Source organism: Macrobrachium rosenbergii, chromosome 25 (assembly GCF_040412425.1).
Source record: "Macrobrachium rosenbergii isolate ZJJX-2024 chromosome 25, ASM4041242v1, whole genome shotgun sequence".
NCBI lineage: Eukaryota > Metazoa > Arthropoda > Malacostraca > Decapoda > Palaemonidae > Macrobrachium > Macrobrachium rosenbergii.
In genome coordinates, this window is record NC_089765.1 from 33,701,910 (window position 1) to 33,726,708 (window position 24,799).

At 34.1% G+C, this 24,799-nt stretch overlaps 1 protein-coding gene across 2 annotated transcripts in view; it reads left to right on the forward strand.

Moving 5' to 3' along the window:
* The window catches only part of LOC136852542 (rho guanine nucleotide exchange factor 11-like), an 846,605-nt gene that overhangs the window by 642,155 nt on the left and 179,651 nt on the right, over positions 1 to 24,799 (forward strand). For both annotated transcript variants that reach the window (XM_067127279.1, XM_067127280.1), the window contains one exon: positions 16,361 to 16,408. In XM_067127279.1, coding sequence (XP_066983380.1) covers positions 16,361 to 16,408 — 48 coding nt within the window. The remainder of the gene's footprint in view (positions 1 to 16,360; positions 16,409 to 24,799) is intronic.

Here is a 24,799-nt window from a genome sequence, read left to right on the forward strand (position 1 = left end):
TGGCTAAATGCTACCTATCCTTTCCAACGGACGTTAAAGTTTGAATGAAGACGCTATATGGGACAAAGATATGATACTACTATCCCTAAATGTTCGAGGGCAAACAGTGTAAATATTTATAAAAAAAATATATATATATATATATATATATATATATATATATATATATATATATATATATATATATATATATATATATATATATATATATATATTACATGGTGGTAGAGCGAAAGGGTAGGTGAGTCACAGCATAAATCGAGCAAGGAGCGTAGCATCGTATGCGCAAGTGACTAGGAAAAAGTTGGAGTGGCTGTGAAGTAGCCACGGTTAGAGTGTATGAAAGGATGCATGAGATAACTCTCCTTTATGGATGAGAAGTGCTGATGTTAGATGTGAATGATAAGAAAAAAATTTAAGACTCTTGAGATGCATGTGTGTGGCCTAAGAAAAATTCAGTGTATGAGAAATGTGGAGACACGCATACCGAGTGATATAGGTGAGAGAAAGGAACAGAGGCTCATTTGGAAAGAACGAAGAATAAGAGGTTGGTGAATAGACTACACATGATCTTTGGGAGGAATGAGGAGTTGCAGACATACAAGAAAATCTTGAAAGATGGATTAAAAGAGGTATTTCGAGAAAACGGCCTCGACATCTAGAAAGTGAGTGGGTTCTCTCAAGGTAAAGGCGAATTTCTCAGTATATGTATGTGGCTTCTTTAAGCATGTGTGAAGGAGCTAAGATTGTGGAAATTTTTTCCACAGTGATTACATCCATGATTCAGTTTATAGTTGCGATGGTTACCATTGTTAGTGGAAACAGCTGTGGGAAGAAAATTATATACATACATATATATGTGTGTTTGTGTGTGTGTACGTGTGTATGTGTGTGTGAAAAGAGTTAGTGCTGTTTGATTATATACATTATAGTTAGCTTTTCATGTATAATTTTTTTCTTCACACAACCCTATTTCTTCATGAGATTTATTAACTGGTTCACGAAGATGCTTACCCATCGGCCATCCAGACAACGACAAGGCACACAGCTAATCACCTTGTCAATTGAATTCCACAAATTATACGGCTGTGGGATATTTTATCCTGGTATAATGCAAGTCAGGTGTGATCATATATTTATATGACTAATTGGTTTGCTTTCTCTGAGATTCTCTATTTCATGGCATCGGTTGACAGACCGACCAACGATTTCTGGAAATCTTTAACAGAATAATTTTCTGAGAATTAATTAGCCCGGAGGGCTCTTAAGCAAGAATATTATACCATCTTACTCCTTGCAAGGGAATCTCTTTGATGTAAACTGGACTTTTTAATTAATTCTTTATATTTGTGGTATGAGGCCCTCGAAATACGCTGGTGAATATTCAAATGACTCGACCGTATGCACTGCTTATCAAGATCGAAATGAAAGGCCAGCTGAATGGGAAATGGCATTGCTTTGTTGTGGTCATATCTCTGCAGGCTACGCTTATGGTTGCAGCACCCTCTGCTATCTATTTTGCCCTTTATAGGTCAAAGGTATTTTCCTTTTTTTAGCAGAGTAATATTTTTTCCATTCACCCTCTTTCCCTGGTCCGATCTGTTAGCACCACAGTTTCACAGTTCATATCGAAAATCTATAACCCTCTCTCTCTCTCTCTCTCTCTCTCTCTCTCTCTCTCTCTCTCTCTCTCTCTCTCTCTCTCTCTCTCATATATATATGCATTTCCGGATGGCGCTGAAATGAAGTCCCTCATTTTTAGATGTTCTATTTAATCTGTAAAGCTGAGTACCAGTTCATATTTCAGATGAACGTTTCGGATTTCTTGTTGTTTACTTTGTTTATATTGCCTCCGGTTGCTGATTTTTGTGTGTGCGTAATTTTTGTCTTTTGAAAAGCATTTCTTGGAAGGTTAATTTGTTTGTTTCACCTGATTTTTTTGCTTTTCGTGTGCGTTTATAAATTTGTATATCTGAATTTGGGAACGTATTGCTATAAATGTTTTATTTGTGCTTTTGGAATATACCCGTGGACATTTGATGATGAATTGCATAAAGTGTAGATTGATTGTTGAATCAGCTATAAAGTCTCCATGCAAAACTCACAACTTCTCTACTTCCTATAACTACAGCTTTCTCGTCATCAGCAAGTTCGCCTCATTTGTATAAGGTGTATGTTTCACATCAGTCATTTGAGTATATTAAAGCAAGAGATTTTCGCACAAATCTCTTATTTTGTGCACAATCATTTAACAAAAGGTACCATGAAACGCAAGCGTCCCAACTCCTAACAACTTCTGCGTCAACTCCGTTTGCGCCCTTAATCGTGAAACTTAATTACTGTGGGTCTTCAGTAATCAAGCCTTCTATAAGTGTACCATTGCAGCACTTTATTGGTCTCGTCTCCTTCCCAATAATTCTGAAGTATTCAAGACTCTCTTCACTTACTTCTTCCTCAGGGCATCACTAAAACCCCTCAAGAACACTGTCATATTTTCGTTCAATATTCCTCTTACTACTCTCTCTGTCGTTTATAGTTTCTTATCCCTACTTGCTCTACTTATGTTCCGTATATAGTTCAGAAAAAATAAAAGGTTTTTTCCTTTACCTTTATGAACTATATTTCATGTCCGGAAAGAAGAGTGGGATAAAAAAAAATAAAACCCTACCTATATTGAGATGAATTCTTATCTAGAACCAGTTCTTTGTCTGAGATTTCATCATCACTCTGTGTTCCACCTCTTTCTTCAAATTTCCCTGGTACGTAATACTTTTACTTCTAAATACTTGTACGAGATTAAAACTTCTGTCTTCTACAGCCGTTATTTTTATTTATTAACCCATATGCATGATATCTGTCCTTCAAAAGAAGGCATCGTGCTTACCCCATATGAAAAATGGGAAAAAATGCACGTTAAACGGAGAAGAAGAAGAAGGTGCATGATATCTGTTCATAAAGTTTCCTTCCTAACTTTTAACGTCTTGTTGTGTTACAAAAAGAGGTTTACCCTGTTAAACCAGGTAAAGAATTATAAACCTGACGGGAAGAGTTAACTGATGGGAAGTTAACTCTGTGGGTAACAGCATGGGGTGCTGGCGGAATTTAGCATAGAGTTAATAACATAAGTGTTACGTAAGAGATATACAGTAATCCACTGCGGCGCCGTCATCTTCTTGCAGGTTCTGTACAGCTATATACTCCATTGAATAACCTAGTGTATTCTCTCTCTCTCTCTCTCTCTCTCTCTCTCTCTCTCTCTCTCTCTCTCTCTCTCTCTCTCTTTCTCCTCTTAATTAAAAACTATTGCTGCTAAACCCTGTCCCTGTCTCTCTAAAGATTGCTACTTCTATGCCAAGCCCTAGGAAATCAAGTTCCTAATCATATAAAAGTTACGCTACTAATGAGTACTTTTGTTCCATTTCCTGATGAATCATTTCTGAGTGATATGATTGCGCCTGTTTTTGGCACCAGGTGTTAGCCCACAGTAAATATACACTTATTTATATACACTTATTTAGTTCTACGGTGGAGATCAGTTCCGAAAATCGCTTTGTTCCTATTTGATTTTTTTGTTGTAATTTTTTCATACAAGTTTTTCACAAGGTTTTTTTTTTTTTTGCTTGCTTAATAGAAGAGTCCTTTATAAACTGTTTGTCAACAGCGGGATTTTTCATTTCATTCGAGTGATAGTCCTTGGCGCTCTTAATCAAATCAATTCTTTATGGAAGCTCCATAGAGTTATTGATTTAAAACTCTTTACAACGCTTTGATTTAATTGTTCTTTGGAAATTCATGGAAAGTATTTTACTATTAATAACGGAAGTATATGGTGCCATTGCCGACTTCACTCGCCGATTTATTTATAGCAAGACCATGTTTCATTGTTAATTATTATTTGTTATTTACGTTTGACTTGGGTAAACGTAAGAAATACAATATGGCCCATACAATATTAAGTAGTAGTTGACTTTGCACTCATCTACTGTGTTGTCGTACTATATCATTAGAGGGTGCACCTTGAGTAATTTTTGCTTATATTTTGATTCTGGCTAATGCTAAGGAAAATTTTAATGTAGAGAGATGCAGAAGGTAATGGTACTTCTCTTCTGATAATGAATATAACATTAACGATGTTGTACATTTTGATAAAAGATGGTGGTAACTTTTGTATCAGATAGATCGATGACACAGGGTGAAGTTAAAAATTGCTGTTATTAAGAGTATTGAACAATTTGTATTTTACAAATTCCCGTCATTCGATATTAACAAGTCTGAAATGGATTTTCCGTATCGTTAGTGGCATACACACACACACACACACACAAATATATATATATATATACATATATATATATATATATATATATATATATATATATATATATATATATATATATATATATATATGTGTGTGTGTATTATATTTATATACATTGAGTGATGATACTTGGATTTGGTTGTGTACGTTTTGTACCCAGTATTGATATGTTTTTTGAAGATCTTCAATAAATGTTTTAGTGTAGAAGTAAAATTTTCACCAATCTAAATTTTATTCAACACAATTTATAAATAAAATCTTCTAGGCAAGATGTTTTAAATTGACCCGGGAATTAGGTAACTTTTTTGATAAAGCACGTTGTTATATACATAACGTAATTATTTTAGGCAAATTTTAATCATAAAATTGTATTTTCGATTATCACCATCATGTTCGAATATACTTCATAAGTGAGGTTGTTTTTTAAATGTCAGTTTATTACAGCTGCTCTGAAATTCTCATTTGTATCAACTAATTCAACCAAGATGTATTTTTTGCATGGTTGCAACCATCATTTCGTATATCAGCATTATTAGAATTCTTGGTAATAATTTTACCTAAATACATTTATCTATTTTTTTTTATTGTCGGCCTCCCTTATATTTATTTTCACTTTATTTTCAATGCCGTTGTGCTATAATTTCTCTTTTAAACACATTTACGTTTTTTTTTTTTTAACTAATTGAAAACTCCCCATGGTGTGTCTCTAAAATGAATATTGTTCATTCGTTCATTTTATGACGTTTATGTTACATGTATGTCAACATTTAATTGTCAGCCCTCCCGTGCATTTACTTTCTTTTCATTTTCCACAGAGTCGTGTTGTATTTTCTCATGTAAACATGTTTATTCTTTTATTTTGTTCTCTTTTTGTGTATATTATTTCTTTTCAATGAACATTGTTCATTCGTTATTGAACAGCGATAATCCAACAATCAGTTTGTTTTCAGCTATCCTAAAACCTTCAGTAGCTTGTTGATTAATGTGTATTTGAATCATGAAGAAGCTGATCCCGTTGTTTATGAAAAACCGGGCAATACCGGTAGCGAAATTTGCTGGAGGGATACTGGTAACTCTATTTCACAATGTTAGTTAAGGGCCAGAAAGCTTGGGGGTTTTCGTAAATGTGAGGGGTACTGGTCATAGCGTAAACAGAAGTAGTTGTCTTTATATAAGGAAGATTCTGGGACCTCCCATTATCACCTGAACTTAGATATGAATCTATCAGAGCCACTGGAAATCCAGCTACTCAAACGATTTAGTTCCATGACCTTGTCTCTACGGGGTGGATCAATAGATTCACCCCCAAAAGTGGTCAACCCAGATGCAAACACCTCGGACTGAAGTACAACTATGCCTTGATCCCTCCCATCATGAAGCAATAAAATGAATCACCATAACTGATCCTGCCAAAGTCATTATTCCGCAACTGCTTTTTGTATATCGGTCTCATACTCTTTTTACAGACTTACCTGTGATGAGCGTTGAAGAAGTGTCGATGAAAACATTTTGATATTTTTGTTAATTTTATTTTTATAGGTTCTTTAATTTTATAGAACGCTATGAAATTTATTTACGTATGTATGTATGTATGTATGTATGTATGTATGTATGTATGTATGTATGTATATATATATATATATATATATATATATATATATATATATATATATATATATATATATATATATATATAGTCTGTGAATGTGTGTGTGTGTGTATAAGAGTACTTGGAGGAAATGTGAATATCCATGGTTGGGTAATAGAAAAGAATGATAATGAAAAACAGTGTTTTGGGAGAGTCTGAATCTGTGCCTGGCATGGTAAGGAGAGTGTGAAAGGATGATGCTGCTTGATCATATAAATGCAAAGGAGGTCGACAGAAAAAAGATGGAATTTTTGGCAACTGTGAGGTTCCTGATATAATGATGAGAAGATGGGTAGTTTTAAGTCTACGTTATCATTATTTGACTGAAACAAAAGTTGATGAATATTAAAGTGGAGAGGAAGGGATAAAAATGTGGTATTAAATGTAATTAAAATTCATAAGTTGAATGAAAATGAGGTGAGAAGAGCTTATAAGGAGAAAATGGGCGAAATATGGCTGGGATTCAAAGGGCTAAGATGTAAAGTAGATGATAATTTTGTAAGATTCCCATGATGGAGCCATAAGCACAGCAAGGAACATTTGTGGGTATAGTAAGGTAAAAGGGTGTAATAAGAAATAAGAGCAGTATAAACTATGGGAAGGAAATGAGAGGCTTAAGAAAGGGCATGTAAATGTTATTTAAAGTGCATTGAATAAAAGGAGAAATGATCATATAACAAAAGTCCGCAAGATGACGGTTACTGTGTCTCAAAGAACTGGGAGAAAGGATGCCAGATAATTAAAACAGAGGAAAGATGTAGAGCAACATCTTGAGGCTCAATAATTTTCTCTATGTCGAAGTGAATGCAGAGCAGTGTTGATAACAAAAGATTACAGATTAACTGCAGACATCAATTCTTAAGGAAAACGCTTTAATGACTTAATGTTCAGGAAAAAAATGTAATTCGTAGACGCAGAGAATATTGTAAAATATGTGTAATGAATATGGAAAAAAGTCATTGACCAGAGAGGGACCCAAAAACAGACTGTGCTGGCCAGCCCTAGAAGGGACCGTAATCTCTAGTTAGTAAAGCGACGAGAAGCTGGTGCCTTTCCCAACCGCTAGGGAGAGAGAGACCATCAAAAATGAAAGGAATACAAAAAAGTCGAGACGGTCACGACCCTAGCAACGTTGCGTAGTATTTCGAAGCCTGGAACAATATACTTTTATTCTGCTTACGCGTATAGGAGACATTGTGGAAAGAGAGGCTGGATGACGGTAAGTCTAAACGTCATTACCAGTGAGCTATTGATGTTAAAAATAGACAGATTGTGAATATGGATTCAAATTATAACTTTTTCCACAGTAGAGTTAAGCTGCCTGATGTTTTTGCCATGCCAGCGAAGCGTACATTTCACTGTCCTCTTGGATCGTGCTGGTGGCTGACAGGCAATGTGGATATGTTTTGCATGTCCTTCTATATTTAGAAGTCCATCAAAGGTATGGTTCTGTGCGCTGTATTCTGGTCACTGTGAGTGCTGATATTCTCGACTTAATCATCATCGTTCGTTGACAATTACCGGAAGGTAAATCATGAAAAGAATGGCAGCATTTATTACATTCCACTGTATCCGTCAACAGTGTCGCGGAAGATGAAAGAGAAATTCCTGTTTGATCAAAGGATGCCGAATAATCTCCTTTGGAAATGGGATTAAAATAGGGAACGCTTGGCCCTATACGTCGCTATATGGTTAACGCTCCTTCCTCCCAAACGAAAGATCGAGATTGGTCCCACTGTAGGGGATGAGAAGGACGTCTTTGAGCCCGCTTCTTGAGAAAATCCATTGGGCCTCAGGTGAGCGAGCAAAGATTGAACTGTGTACTGGTGTCTAGACGATTGCGTTGGATGTTCACCGGGATACATACGAGCATTTGGCTATATACCTGTGGAGCTTCTCCCTCTGTATAGTTATGTAAGTTATATACTGGATATATACACACACACACACACTCTCAAGCATATATATATATGTGTGTATGTGTATGTTTGTGTGTATATATATATATATATATATATATATATATATATATATATATATATATATATATATATATATATTTGGTAAAAAGAAATGAAAGTGTTTGTTGGTCATATTTTCAATGCTGCCTTTTAATCCATTGAGAGAGAGAGAGAGAGAGAGGTTCGCATTGCCGCTAAAACTCTCCTGAGAAATTAAGAGCTTCTGTACATCTTATTTATTGAAGACAAAAGAAAAACTAAAAGATCTAGAGTCAAAGTTGAAATCATATGTTGAACATTTCATCAGTAACACCCAAAAAGCGTTCATGAACACCAGGAAATATACATCTATTCGCAACCTATAGGGATAACCGAGTGAATGGACTAGCGGTTCCAAATTCCCCATTTGAAAATCCAGCAGGTGATTCGTTGCCTCTATGTGGCTCAGTAAACCACGTTGCGCTAATTTTACTGGGACCGGAAATAGGTACTGTGGTTTCTTTGTTTTATATGGGCTTTACCCTTTTGCTTTTTACCAGTGTAAATAAAGTCCAGGGTTGGAGTATACATATGATATATGGAACTGATGGGGTCTTCTGACAGTCACTGAATTGTTTTCAGTGGGGTATTCGTGGCACTATTTCTGATCTCAACACTCTCTCTCTCTCTCTCTCTCTCTCTCTCTCTCTCTCTCTCTCTCTCTCTCTTTCATTTTGCATGAGCTGAAACCAATTTGTTCTTATGAGTAAGTAATGACCACACAGCCTTCCCTCGACTCATTTCCAATATATGAATTATTGATTCTTCAGTCATTGGTGCATAATTTATTTTCTCTTGACGATACATATACACGAAAATAAACCAGGTAATATTTGACGAGACTTTTCCCGTTACGTGGAATTAATGCTAGACCCGCATCACCATGACATTTTATTTTGTGCAAAGGGTCCCGCTGTTATTCGGCAATTAAGTCAGTAGATGGTTTTTGCTGTTTCGTAATTGTTTGTTTTCTTTTTATGCTCCGATAAAGCTGTGTGTAATTTTATATAAATATAAATAAATATATATATATATATATTTATATATATATATATATAATGTATATATATTATATATACATATATGTATAATGTGCATATATGTATATACATATATATAATGTATATATATATATATATATATATATATATATATATATATGGTATATATATGAACTCAGATGGATAACAGTTTTAACCACTGGCATTTTCACAAAGTGAGATAAGGTATGTTTGAAAGTAATAACGTTCTCCGATGTTTACTTCGAGATAAAACGGAAAGAATGCCTACCAGCGCCTATAACAGCCTGATTACAATTTGAAGTCGTTTTTGTCCCCAGTTTGTAAGGTTGAATGAATTAACCCTCTCATGGCCAAATCGTTGGGCCGTCTACTAGTTAATCATATTAAGAAGAAATTGAAAATGATATTCTGTGAGTAAGACAAGCGTGTTGACATGTGTTTATTCACACACACTAGACGTGCCAATTTCCTCAGATACGCGACTAGAGTGGATTGGTCGCATTAAGATTGTTATCAACAGCATGAGGCAAATAGGCGGTGTCTTGATAACAACCTCTAATTACATTCGACCTCCAACAACATCAGTGCTCATTCCGGTTAACATGATATTCCAGGAAATATTAACTGTATCTGCTGTCGAAATAAGTTAAGTATACCTCAGTTTAACCAGACCACTGAGCTGATGAACAGCTCTCCTAGGGCTGGCCTGAAGGATTAGACTTATTTTACGTGGCTAAGAACCAATTGGTTACCTAGCAACGGGACCTACAGCTTATTGTGGAATCCGAACCCATTATACCGAGAAATAAATTTCTATCACCAGAAATAAATTCCTCTGATTCTTCATTGGCCGGCCGGAGAATCGAACGCGGGCCTAGCAGAGTGCTAGCCGAGTACGATATCGACCCTTCCAATGAGGAACTGCTGTCGAAATCAAATTTGCCATTCACAACCAAAACTATTGGAAAGAACACAAAAGAACTGTAGCCATAAATTCTGTATGTGCAAAACAGTACTTACGCTGATAAACTGACTACTCAATTCACTGTAGCCAGAAGCAGTTATCTACACTTCAAAATTCTGACCTCTGTTCAGTACAGTGAAATTACGGGCATAAAGTCTCCTCATTATATGGCACTGTGAATCTATAAACTAACACCAGATACGTTAACAAAGCTCTCATATAGTCAGCATATGCATGTGACAAGTAGGATACTACACATAGCATAACATACACTTTTACTAGCACAAATCAGGTTCGCTTTAAACGTGTTTTTTTTTTTTCAGATAACTGGTTAAACATTAAAAACACCCCTTGTCGCCGTAACTTTTCACATGTTGGTTGTATATATACTGTATATATAATGAAACTAAGTCGCTATTTGCATTATATGTACTAACATCATGCTTACGGTTCCGATCGATAACCTGGTGAAAAGTTTGATATGATTTTCGTTAATTCCTTCACAAATCAAGATGGTAACCCAAAAACTACATTCCCCACATCTCACAGGGTTTTATTATTATTATTATTATTATTATTATTATTACTGAGATAAACGAGTCACATTTCAGAAATTCCCTTTGTTCGTCAACGAGAGGTGAAAGTTGTAGCATGGTAAGACTAATGAAGTTGGACAGCTTCATAGGAAACCAATGAAAAATAAAAGAGAGAAAACCTGGGTTATCAAGCCTACAAATAATTCATGGGTGTTCACCGAGGAGACAGTCAGTGTAATATGAGATGATGAGGTATTACAAAAATGTTGATGACCTAGTATTAATGCATGAAATTATAATTTGCGCACAGTAGCAATTGCTTCATTTTCGTGGAAGATAATTTCGATGTAAGATACTTATCAAATTTCCTCTTATTCTGCATTAATGTCACGGGCGTGTCACAATATGTCTTAGTCAGCGAGATTAGAACTTGGGGATAGGTATTGACCACTCCGTTACCCTCACGTGACCTCATAAATCAGTCGCTGTTATGAGGGCCAGGGACTGAGGACCATAATTTCCTTTTCTTTTTCTCTTGCATTTTCCTTACTGTTTCTTTTTTACTTCTTATTTTTGTAAGTATCTTTAATCTTCTCGTTTGTGCAATTTCATTTCATTTCTTAATTATTTTCCATTATTTTCATTTTTTACCCTGTCCAAAATTACTTGACAGTAGAGATAATATTTTATAATAATATAACTGTGCTGTTACATAGAATTTATGACTGAGATCCGGAGTAAATGTCATAGCATTCCCGTGATGAATTTCCATTCATACGTTTTTCATATGCACTAAGCCTTCCATTTCCAATCCCTCATTTGTGACCGAGAAAACTCTCTCTCTCTCTCTCTCTCTCTCTCTCTCTCTCTCTCTCTCTCTCTCTCTTTCTTATTGTGGCAGTGTTATACGCAAGAACATTTAGAATACACTCAAGTACGGTTGTTATGCATTTAGGCATGGTATTACAAGCTGGGTAATCGTGTCAAGTATCGTTGTGACATGATGAGTCACTTCACAGATGTGACTGGAAACATTTTTTTACAACAAATAAAGCAAAGGGATCAGAAAAAGGACCGCCGATTACTTAATATAGCTTGAAAGGTGCGAGCAACGTGGATAAACAAGGGAATATGTTTGATATTTCGACATTGCTTGCACTTAATTTCTTGTTGCACGTTGACATTTTCCCTTTTTGATTTTAAGTTCCATTTTACAGCTTATGGGAGGTAAAAACTGGGAGTAGGAAGATGGCTGCTTTATTTAGCCCTGACAGTGAGGTTTTCGAGGGTTTGTTCCATTCGGATCACAAAATATGTTTTGTTAACCTTAGAAACAGAATTTGCCTGGAAAGTTTTCGTTTCGGTTGGAAAATATCAGGCTTTTAGGAAGGTTTCATAATAAACCTGAGCTTCTCTACTACTACTTTTTGTTATGTTTATTGTTATTGTTATTATTATGAAAGGGCATTAGTTCCGTTCAAGACTTAACAAACTTAGTATATACCTGATATTTCATAAAACATTCCTGTTTTGTACAAAATACTCGACGCTTTTATTTTATGAGACGATTTAATGTATATAATTTTGCACAAGTTCATTCTGTGTTGACAGTGTGCCGCGAAATACGGTGTTTTATATATGTACCCGGATAATTCATTACAGCGTGTGTGTGTGTGTAAATATATATATATATATATATATATATACTGTATATATATATATATATATATATATATATATATATATATATATATATATATATATATAACTGTGTCTGTGTTTGTGTTTGCCTGTATGTGTGTGGGTTGGTGTTTACTTTTATAAATGTAACATTGTTCCTTTTTGTCTCTCATTCACTTTACCATTAATTAAACTGAATTATTCTTGATCCTTCTCTACCACGCCCATTGTTCTGCCTTGGATTCGTCACAGAGGAACGAAGACAAAATTGTTTTCTACCTTTCTCTGTAGGACCTGGCATGCAGCATGCTTTTAATACATACATTAGATTTTTCGGAGGGAGGCAGGTGAACAGTTGGATAAATAGGTGGATAATTGAGATATTAAAAACTCTTGTTTAATCCAATATATAAATGTGTGTATATATATATATATATATATATATATATATATATATATATATATATATATATATATATATATATGTATATATATATATATATATATATATATATTGATATATACACATAAATTTATATATATATTGTTATATTACATAAATTTATGTAATAGATTATAATCTATTACATAACCATAAATTTGTGTATATATCAGTATATATATACATACATGCATATATATATACAGACATTTATATATTGGATTACACAAGAGTTTTTAATAATTATTCAGTAACTTACAGTTCTTGAATGCCTAGTAGATTTGCATGGAGGTTGCGGTATACTTTCGCGAGCAGGTTTTGTAATATCATTTAGCGTCAACAATATTGATTGGCACAATTCAATTTGCTCATGTTCCCGATCGCGTGAATGCACTGGTTCAATTTTTCCGCCAATATTGGTTACCAGGTGTAAAGTATGAAGGCAGGATGCTAAAAGGTTCTGGGTAAATTGCTTTTTTGACCCCGTCATGAGATGCAAGAGTTAGAAGAATTCTTTAGTAATTTATTTTTTATTCGCCGTTCCAGTGACGGTGTACGCTTTTCTAAAGGTGGTGCTTACATGTGTTATTCATAATCGTCATCGACATCTTTGGTGTTTTCATTATTAAATTATAATGCCAACTGCAGCATTTGATTCAATTGCATGGTCAAATATTGATATGCATAGAAAGTAATCTTATATACAACTGGACTTCTTTTTATTTTAAGCAGAGAATCTCTAAATGCGCAGGTCTCTCTCTCTCTCTCTCTCTCTCTCTCTCTCTCTCTCTCTCTCTCTCTCTCTCTCTCTCTCTCTCCTCGATTAACGTACCACATTTATGAACACTGAACTGGAAATTACTCTTGGGATTTTCACCATTAATATCCCAGAGGCAGGAGGCGAACACACCTAATGATGACGAAAGATCTTTTCTCCTTTGATGCGTTTAATGCACAGTCCCCTAAATGATTATTTTCAATAAACCTTTTGTGCGATAATCAACTTTTCTCAGCTGGAATGTTACCGGAATAGATGCCATCAATTGGCGTTAGAGCCACATTGAACGTTATTAATATCTTTCCATTATTCGCCTGGATTACGGTCAGGGAATGCGACATGGGCGCGAATGGGGAATAGGAGAGAATGCTGAAGAGAATGGGGATATAAAAATGACAGATAAAGGGAGGAAAAATAAGGAAAATGGAGAATGAAGAAAATGGAAGTACTTCTAAAGGTAATTAAAGGTTAATATGTATCCCCAAAGGGTTTCCCTCACTACAACACGAAGCACAACAAAATACGGACGTGGGTCATCGGGATTAATCACGCGATGGACATTGCTCCCACTGCTGGCCCTTATAGGCTTCCACGGCTCACAGGTTTGTGCGCGTGAGTCTGAGATATATATATATATATATATATATATATATATATATATATATATATATATATGTGTATATATATATATATATATATATATATATATATATATATATATATATATATAGATAGATACATAGATAGATAGATATATATACATATATATACATATATATACATATATATATATATATATATATATATATATATATATATATATATATATATATATATATATATATATAACTGAATCACGAAAATATGGAACGTGATGAATATATAAATAAAGATAAAATCATTTAGAAAATGGAAACACTGGAGTGCTGAGGCCTTTCGACACTAGGTCCTTTACTTAGCAGACTGAAGAAATATAAAAGTATGTTTACAAAGAAAACTCATATATATGTCATTTATATAAGCTTTCTTTGTAAACATACTTTTATATTTTTTCAATATGAGCTTTCTTTGTAAACATACTTTTATATTTCTTCAGTCTGCTAAGTAAAGGACCTAGTGTCGAAAGGCCTCGTAGCACTCCAGTGTTTCCGTTTCCTTCTGTGGATTTTATCTTTATTTATATATATATATATATATATATATATATATATATATATATATATATATATATATATATGTGTGTGTGTGTGCGTATATGTGTGTATGTATGTCCATGTAATTTTTTCCAACATTAAGTATTCAAAACAGGGACGGTTCTAGAGCAAAAGCAACACAGTTGCCATTGCCATATTTATACTTTAACTATTATATCGTAAGTTAGGAGTAGCAGATTTATACTTGCAGAGAACGAGACCCCTTCACACTTAGCTTTGTACTTTTATGAAGTGTGCGCTCTCACACTACCTGCCCATACAATACCCTTCACACCTTCTAACCAGCAATTTCTAGGTCTTCCTATTTTTCTCTTTCCTAAAACTTCCAGATATAAAACTTCTTATGAGCATATCACCTTTCATTACTTCCACATGACCTCACCATCTCAAAACAGTTTGGTTCATCCTTTCACTTTTACTGCTTCAATGCAACGCCACATTTCACGCTCTTTCAGTTTTTTAAATACCGCATAAACTATACAAATTATTCACCTTTATGAATCAGTAAGCCATGCAATAAAAAAAAACATAAAATGAACCCTAAATTTAAATAATGATACATCTCTGAGAGAATCGGAAATAAAAAAATCAACTGACAATGCTTGAAAAGACTTGAATCGATACTTAAATCAGTTAGATTAACAAACAGTATTAATTTCTATGAGAAAATTAGCTTTTGAAGGCCTATAGTGAGTCCATCTTACAAAATAACTGACGTCAGGCGGACATCGTACGTCACCATTAAAGAAATGCCATACCGTTAAGCCATGATCTTCCTTAAGTAGGAGTTTTGGGTTTATAGTTTCATATCTTGTGTTTCTGTAGGACGAATAATCTGGAGACTGAATGGGGTTAGGTATGCCATATTTAGGCGGGTATGTACATTAGCTGATATATTCAAGAAGCATTTTATAAAGCTGTAATTTTTCTATCTCAGCCAAACAGAAGGAACAAGGAAAATACGGATAAACAACAACTATGAACTACTTCTTTTGTAACAAATATGGATTAGGTAAGAGCATAGTGTTTAGGTCGTCGGAATACTAAAAGTATGATATTGTTAAGATTTTGCGGTTGAAGTGAAGAGCAGTGTGAAACCGAAAACTCTTCATTTCTGTTATCTCGCTATAGAAAGTGAGAGAGTAGAGGAGAGCATTCCTGTTTATTAAAGATACTTGCCTATTCCTTAATGGATGGTAGGGATTTTAAGTACAAAAGATGCTGAAGGAGGGTGTGAGAGAATTGAAAAGATTTCGAGAGTTTGGAGGGATTTGCATTATCTTTGAGAATATTTTGGCTATGTTCTGAAATGCTAATTGTAAATAAAAGATTAAAACAAAATGATCACGAAAGTTGGAGGAATAATTTTATGACGTACCTTTGAGAACAAAAGGAATGAGAGGAAGTATACTTAATCATTAATTGGCTGAAGATATTACCAGAGCGGGAGGATATCATAAAAAGAGAGAAAGAGGACAGAATAGAGCCTTCGCTGCTCGTCAGGTTAAGTGACTGATAAAGATGAGGGGAGAATGATATATAGGGAAGTTGGTGAAAAATGAATGAAGATATGAGACGCAGAAGAAATGTATCAGGTTCCATCTCCCGTCATTTCTTTTGTGATGGGTACGAGCACATTTCAGAATCTATGTATTGTGGTTTTTAAGTAATTCTTGCGTATTTCTCAAAATTATAAGGCTGATTACTATTTTTTGTAAGTTCGAGATACATAGTGATTTTCGTCTTGTTTCTTTTCAGCGGGTGAACTGGATGGGTCGACACAAAGCCTAGCAGTAACAGATGCAGGTAATTATGAAATGTTCATTTGTAGTTGTAAGGAAGGTAATTATTCGGTCGGCTAAACATTTTTTTTAATCTGATCCATTAGGATTACACATAGCCAATGAATGAATTAACCAGAAAATGTGTTCCGTCATTTCAGGTACCTTAATCATAAAATTTTTGGGACACATACATTGAAAGGTGAAAGATCCTACAATACAGCGTGACAGTTCTCTGAAGAATGTGTTTGTTTCCTTTCTTCCTGTATGTTTCCTTACTCTTTACCAAGGCGGAACTCTTGGTGTGCACGTCTAATCTTGGATCTACAGTTTTCTCTTCCTGAAATTGCATGCAACTTTATCGTCACCTGTTATTCACACCCTTATAGTGTCACTCCTCCGTATCCTATGACCTCAAAAAACAGGTGCCATATGACAAAATTTCCTCATCCTTTAGCAACCTGTGTTATTGTTATTAAAATGGTGTTTTTGCATTGCTCATTTAAAGAGTAACTAATCTATTGTTAAATATGTAGATTAAATTCGAAGTGTTTTGGCAAGTGTTACCTGAATGTAACTCGATATATTAAGTACATTATACGTGTCACTAACAGTGTGTATTGCCTATTAGTGGGGCCTTTTTTTATTTATATGTCTTAAATTCGCGGCAAGGAGTCAAAATAGCTTAATGCATTTTCATCTTGGATAGCAGATGCCAAGAAAACCCTTAGTAGTTTAATTCCGACGTGCTTTTTTAGTCAGCTCGTTTTTTGCATTTCGAGATGGAGCTTTTCTACCTTACTCTTGCAGACTGTTCGTAAAGTTGTAAAGTTGGATAGCATGGTACATCATTACCGAAGGTAAACCATATATCGTCGATGATGATTACACTGTTGCACCATTCTTATTCTTCATCAAAATTGAGTTTATATAATTAGCATTAAATGTGAAAATAGACAGGGCACTATAAAAATAACATAATAGGCTTTCCAGACATACAAAAGAGGAAAATTACTGAAAACCAAGAAAGGAGAAGAAAGAGATGCTTCGAAAAAGATAATCAATCTTGATAAGGGAAGGCTAAAGGAGGTAAATAACAGGACAAGACCAGAGAGAGATGCCAAATATAGTTATAGAGGGGAAAAAGCTGTCATAGTAATAACAACCATGAAAAATACTGCATGCTGGAGGTGTGATACAGGTGATTAATCTTGCTTTGGCAATATGCATGACTGTTACAAAGTGACAAAGTCCAAAGTCTTTCTCAGTTAAACAACCAAATTGTTTAGCATGGCTGATTACTGATATGGTCGTTCAAATGATAAAACAAGCATGGAAATTGCAATAAGTGTTCTACGTTAAAAAGAAAATCACAACCTCTTGAAATACTAACTTGGTAGTCATTTTACAAGGATGATGTTTGGCTCGTAACGTTAAAGGGTTTGGCCCAAAAATTAACTATATGTTTTGATTTAAAAGGTTTTGGTGTCTTTAAATGTTTCTGGTATGTTCCATTATATTTTAAATCCTTGGCTCCACTTTAACAGAGTGCCACGGTATGTTGTCGTGAGTTGTGCTCCATAACATATTGTTGATAATGAAAATAACCACAGCTTCACTTAGTGATGACATCAAAGTGTGGCAGTCTCTCATAGTCAGTTACATTTAGCAGAGAAGTCACAAAGACTAGTGCTGCCGAGCATGTCTAGTCGTGTTTGATTTATCCCTAGTCATAAAGTCTTGGTGTCTGGCTATCGCAGTAATTCCTGTCCTCACACGCGCCGTGGATGATAAAATGCTTATTTTGTATTTTTTTTTTTTTAATGCTGCTCGATCTGATGGTATGAATCGTATGATTTCTGCTTTCTGTCGGACAGGTAAAGACAGCTGTAATTAAATAGTTAAAGCTAGACCACAGATCTTTCCAGAGCTTGCGAGTTACTACCTTTCACTTCAGCCTGAAATGGACCAAGTTTTTTCTACGGCAGGCAAGATGGCAGTTGTTGTTTAGTCTGGTTGATTTCACATCTTGTTATTTCACAACAAGTTCTCTAAGTTATTTTTTGTGTGCGTATACAATACTAACTCTGCTAATCTTGATGCAAATATATATGAGCCTTCACTGATAACTTTCACATCATTGATGTCGATAAAGTTCTGAAAAGCAAGTGAATTCAAGTCCTTGCAGGATAAGCTTTCAGCACTCAGCCTGTGTATCAAGTCGTGCTCAGTCATTTAAGTCTCATTAATGAAGCAGTATGGTATGAAAATTCGTCTGCCTAAGTATCTCCTTCAAAGTCCTTGCTGAATAAACTTTCAGCACTCAGCCTGTGTATCAAGTCTTGTGCTCAGTCATTTAAGTCTCATCAATGAAGCAGTATGATATGCAAATTAGTCTGCCTTAGTATCTCCTTCAGTGAGTCCTGTGCATTAGTGATGTTCATTTCTCATATTTTTGGCACATTCAGCCTCATTGCCACTGCTCTTTATGCAAATGCCCGTTCTGTTCTCCACAGATAAATTGCAATGCTTCTGATGGCTGGGAAGTTTTCGGTCTATTGATGAGATGTTTGTCGAAGAGGAGTTTATGTCTCATGGGTTGTTTCTCTTTCTTGTCAGTGTGTTTTCTATGCCACCTCTTTTATCTCCTTAGGTAAGATTTATTTCTGCTGATAACAGTAACATTCTGTCTTGGATTGGCTGTTCAGTCATATATTCAGATTATCCACCGTTTAAAGGACATTTTGGTATGTGAAATACAAGGTTCATGTCAACCCTAAACCTGGCCAGATCATTCACCCCTCTCTGTCCTGTAGATTCATCGTGAAATCGGTGAGAAACTAAAAATATAAATGGCTGGCTGAATATTCACAAAATGTACATAATTTTCGTCGATACCACGACAGTTTGTAGCAGTTGAATATATATAACTTGGTAAGCTTACGTTTATGTAACTAATCCATGTATTAAATGGATTCGTGGCACTAATCCAGGTACCACCAACCTTGCTAGCTAACCTAGTGGTCACTAAAGGGTTAGGAATACTACTCCCTGAGGGTATTTACATAATATAACCCAGTTAATACATAAATGCATGCACACACACATATATATTATATATATATATATATATATATATATATATATATATATATATATATATATATATATATATATATATATATATATATATATATATATATATATATATATATATATTTATAATAATCATACATATACCTTAAGTTGTAAAGAGAATATCAGTGAGCGAATGAGAAAGCAACAGCAAACCGAACTCTTTTTGTTGTTTCAGAATAGCTCTGTAAGTAAAGTAGAAAATGCGTCGACGTAATAGAATTGGTAGTTCTGGGAACTACATTTTATCCTTTTACAATAGAAGCTCTACTCAACAAATTGTTTTGAAGTATACACACAAAACACCAGTCGAAACATCATAACGATCAAACATGGCTCACGGTTTTTCTTGAATCCGATGATTTTCCACGTTTTTATGACGGAAATGCCCTTTTTATTGCGGTATGTGCTCTTCATTTTATAAACGGTTGTAGTGTGTGCAAGTACATACAAACGCACTCGCGCGCACGCGCACACACACACGCACGTGCACACACACACACACACACACACACACACATATATATATATATATATATATATATATATATATATATATATATATATATATATATATATATATATATATATATATATATATATATATATATATATATATACACACACACATATGGAATGAAGAGAGAGAGAGAGAGAGAGAGAGAGAGAGATTTATGTTTGTTAAAAAGACAATTGTCTTAAAATAATAGAAATTCTTGATTTTTAAAATTCTACTTTGTAGTTTTCTTGAAAAGATAATTTATGCCTGTATATCTATCCATTATACACACACACACATTATATATATATATATATATATATATATATATATATATATATATATATATATATATATATAATCACTAAATCCACGTCGGAAGGCGAGTGAAAACCGGGTCTTTGAACAAGTGCTTTCGTAGTATATTCTACATTTTCAAGTTCACACTGAATACAAAAGAAGTTGACAGAGATTTATATACAAAAACAGAAGGGCGGGGAGTGTTACAGTTTGTTAACCTGGGCAGCATGTTCTTTAAACAAAAAAGACAGGGACAAAGGATCAAGGGATAATCCAGGGTGGAGATTAACATTCCTGGTGGAAGTAGCTTCAATGAATACAGTCTCTAGCAGATTTCTTTTCCGATGGTCGTTGACCTTGTAGATTACTGTTGATTTATCCCAGTTCATCGTATGGCCTGTCTTAAGCCAATGATCCACAATGCCATTATTTGATAAGCCTCTTGAAATGGCATATTTGTGTTGGGAGCTTCTTACTTTTAGTCCTTTTGATGTTTGACCAATATAAATCTTATTACATTCTTTGCAAGGAATACTGTATACAATATTGTTTGAATTGGGTGGGCTATTCTTAATTAGTTTATTTCTCAAATTTTTATTATATTTAAATACTAAGTTAATATCGATAGTTTTTAAAATGGGCACAGCAGGAATGAAATTAAGATGAAATGGTAAACAGAGAATATTCTTAAGTTCATTGTTAACACTGGTTGGATTGTATTGTCTTTTTTTTTTGCTTTATTTTTACAAAGTTCTAAAAAATATGGAGGGTAACATACTAAACTCCTATTTTATCGATAATTTTAAACTCCTCTTCCAAAAGTTCAGGACTTCAGATCCTAAGAGCCCTAAGATACATACTGGGAAATGTTGACACCTTAATTTGTTTAGCATGGTTGGAGTAAAAATGAATATACAGTATGACAAATTATTCATGGGTTCCTATAAATTTAAAACAAAAATTGGTGTTATTTCTAATAACTAAGACTTCCAGAAATTAAAATTATTTTCTTCATATTCTATTGTGAATTTTATGGATGGTACAAGATTATTAATTGTTTGCAAGAAATCATGAATATTTACATTTTCTTTTGCAATACAAAAACAATCGTCTACATATCTAACCCAAAACTCCTTAGAGAGTAGATTTCTTGGAATAAGTCTAGACTCAAAGAATTCCATGTAAATATTAGGCAAAAGTGGCGAAAGAGGGTTCCCTATAGCCACACCAAATATTTGTTCATAAAAATTACCATTGAAAGTGAATTTACATTTTTTTTATACAAAGGGATATCAAATTAATAATAACATTGGTAGGTATTTATAATCTTATACAAGTCCAATTATTGTGGTGATAAATATTGAAGTAAGTCATTAATAGGAACTTTAGTAAATAAAGATAAATGGGAATTTGAAACAGTACCCAGAATAGGATCAAAACCTGCTAGAGACTGTGTTCATTGAAGCTACTTCCACCAGGAATGTCAATCTCCACCCTGGATTATCTCGTGATCCTTTGTCCCTGTCTTTTTTGTTCAAAGAACGTGCTGCCCAGATTAACAAACTGTAACCCTGCCCCCCTTCTGTTTTTGTATATAAATCTCTGTCAACTTCTTTTGTATTCAGTGTGAACTTGAAAATGTAGAATAAACTACAAAAGTACTTGTTCAAAGCCCCGGTTTTCACTCACCTCCCGACTTGGATTTAGTGATAATCTCAAGCACGCGTTCCTTCGTGCTGCATTGGATATATATATATATATATATATATATATATATATATATATATATATATATATATATATATATATATATATATATATATATATATATATATATATATATATATATATATATAATATATATTTAATTACAAGGCAGATTGATCTAAATGCATTTCAAGAACACTTTGGAATTAACTCTGTAATATTTATTTGAACATTACGTAGGATGTTTTCATTTTCATTACATATTTAACTTGATGTTTAATTAGTTTCCGTTATGTACGAACAAAGAGCCACTGAAGGAACTCAATAAAACTTAAGAAGACAACACAAAAGTTGTTCCTTTCAAGGAAATGGATCGGAAATCCTACTGAGTCTAGCACCAATGAACCTGCATTTACGAGCTAAAGCTTGTTACAGGAATCAGAATAAAAGCACGACGAGAGTTGCAGGGAAATATACAAGCGCTTGTCTTTCTCTGGTCTTCCTTTCCTGCGCGTCTCTAATGGGAATAGCGTCTTACTCTTCATCCATTTGTTCGCTGTTTAGAGATTTTTTATTTAAACAATTCGGGAGATATTTATTTAAATAGTTCAAGGGAAACGGATGACTAAATATCTGAGCTTAAAGCATTATATAATTAATTATGACATTGCTGTCTTTCGTGATAGCTCTGTTTTAGATTAATTGTGATGTTTGCATTGTGAGGAATGCAGCAGCTTGGCTGCATGTGTTCGTTGTTTTGATTTTAGAAACGACCAAGTTTACATTCATCCTCCAGTCGCAGCGTATGATTTAAAGTATCACATTTGAATTTCAGGGTAAATTTCATTATGCTAGAATCCTTTCGTTCCGGTACTCCATAGTTAATGCTTCTTCCAAGTAGTAAGTTTCAATGAGAGTGTCGTTTTTACTGCTTATTAAACACTTGAGAGAGAGAGAGAGAGAGAGAGAGAGAGAGAGAGAGAGAGAGAGAAACACCTCATATAATACATACAAAGGAATATGAATTCTTACAACATGGCACAGCTATCTAGCATAGTTATATAAAATTTAATATAGCATAGGTATATAAAATTTGATATAGGTAGAGTTATTACAACAAAAAAAGTGTTAACAGAACTTCGTGAAACCAGTTTTACCTAATCTAAAAGCTGACAGTATGCATTTCTTTTGGTCATCTGAGTTCTTCAGCTTTAGACTGTACCTCTTTTTTCAGCAGACATCATTCTTCTCCCACATTGTATTCCCAGCCACACGGTCTATTTTCCAGACAAAAATATATATGGATATGAGCCCACGAAAATGATGTTGCCATTCAGGGTTGGCAACAATTAAATCATTGACTTTTTCATTAAAAAATCATGATTTTTTGTTTATTTTTTTTATTTTTTTATTCTTTTTAATTTGAAAGCAAACAGGTGGAAAAATATGGTTTGGAGGTTAACAAAAACTTAAGCATAACTGTGCTGCATCTATTTATTTTGATATAAAAAAAATTGCAAGTACATACTTTAGGCCAGAACTGTATGGATTTTGTCATAAAGTACATTTTGAGGACAAAAAGGATTGAAAAAACATTTAACATATCAAAAAAATCAAATAAATAAAAAAAATAAGATAAATCACTGATTTTTTTTTTTTTTGATAAAAAAAAAATCAAAAAAATCACCAATCCTGTTGCCATTGTAATCTGATGCTCGATATTTGTCAGGAGAAGGACGTTTATAATCCGATTATTTATCCACGGCTTCGTTTCTTCATATATAAACCTCTACGCTCATATTCCCAAACAGAAAAAGAGCCCGTTCATACGAGGATATTAATGTAAACAAGTTTTAATATCGCTAGCTGCAGTGACGTGAACGAGTTTAGTATTTTCAGCTGCAGTCCTAATTTATTCATTCCTCTGACAGCCGAATTATGCATCGATGTCTAGGTTGTTTTTGATATACAAGTTATTGTTGTTTTTCATATTGGCCGTGATGCTAATGGTTTTAAAGCGGTTTCTTTTTGATCGTACTTGGAACCTGGATGTTCTGTGCACCGTATATTGAACATTTATTCCAATTTTCAACACTTCATAGTCCAAGATCCGTCAGAATGCTCCATTGTGAAGCGAAATTCGTAAACGCTGGAAAAGAAAAAACAAAGAAACAACACTTCTGTCTTAAATTCAAAATTTCGAAATAAAAAAGTGTAATTCACATCCTTGTCTTGTTCTTATTAATGCTTCCAGATAAAGATGAAGCACTTTACAAATTTACCCCTTGTGTAGTGATAGAATGGCCTTAGGTCCCTTTGTACCCTATTTTTATCAGTCCTGTCATAATTAAAAGAGTTATTCTCTTTTTCTAGTCCGTGTATGATATGAAAAACATCCCCTTTAGTACTTATTATTACCTGATATTTCGTTCCATGATGTTTTAAAAATTTTCCCATGTTATACATCCATCTTTGTCCTTTGACTTATTGTATAGCTAGTATGTTCTTTTACATTTCTCAAGGTAATTAGTCACCCCTCGATTATAGTTATTTTGTTCCTTTATATCAAGAAACTGACCGAAATATTATTACCAATTAAAAAGGAACTCATTGCACGTAGCAACTATTCTCCAATCATGACAGCTGGCCTGCCATGATCTAGTTAAGGAATAGGGAATAGCTGTCGCCTGCCAAAGTTAAGCTGCAGTGTCGTATTTGAAGGTCATTAATCAGAATTTTTCTGAAGGAGAACGGGTGAAGAGAAGTCTGTAGTGT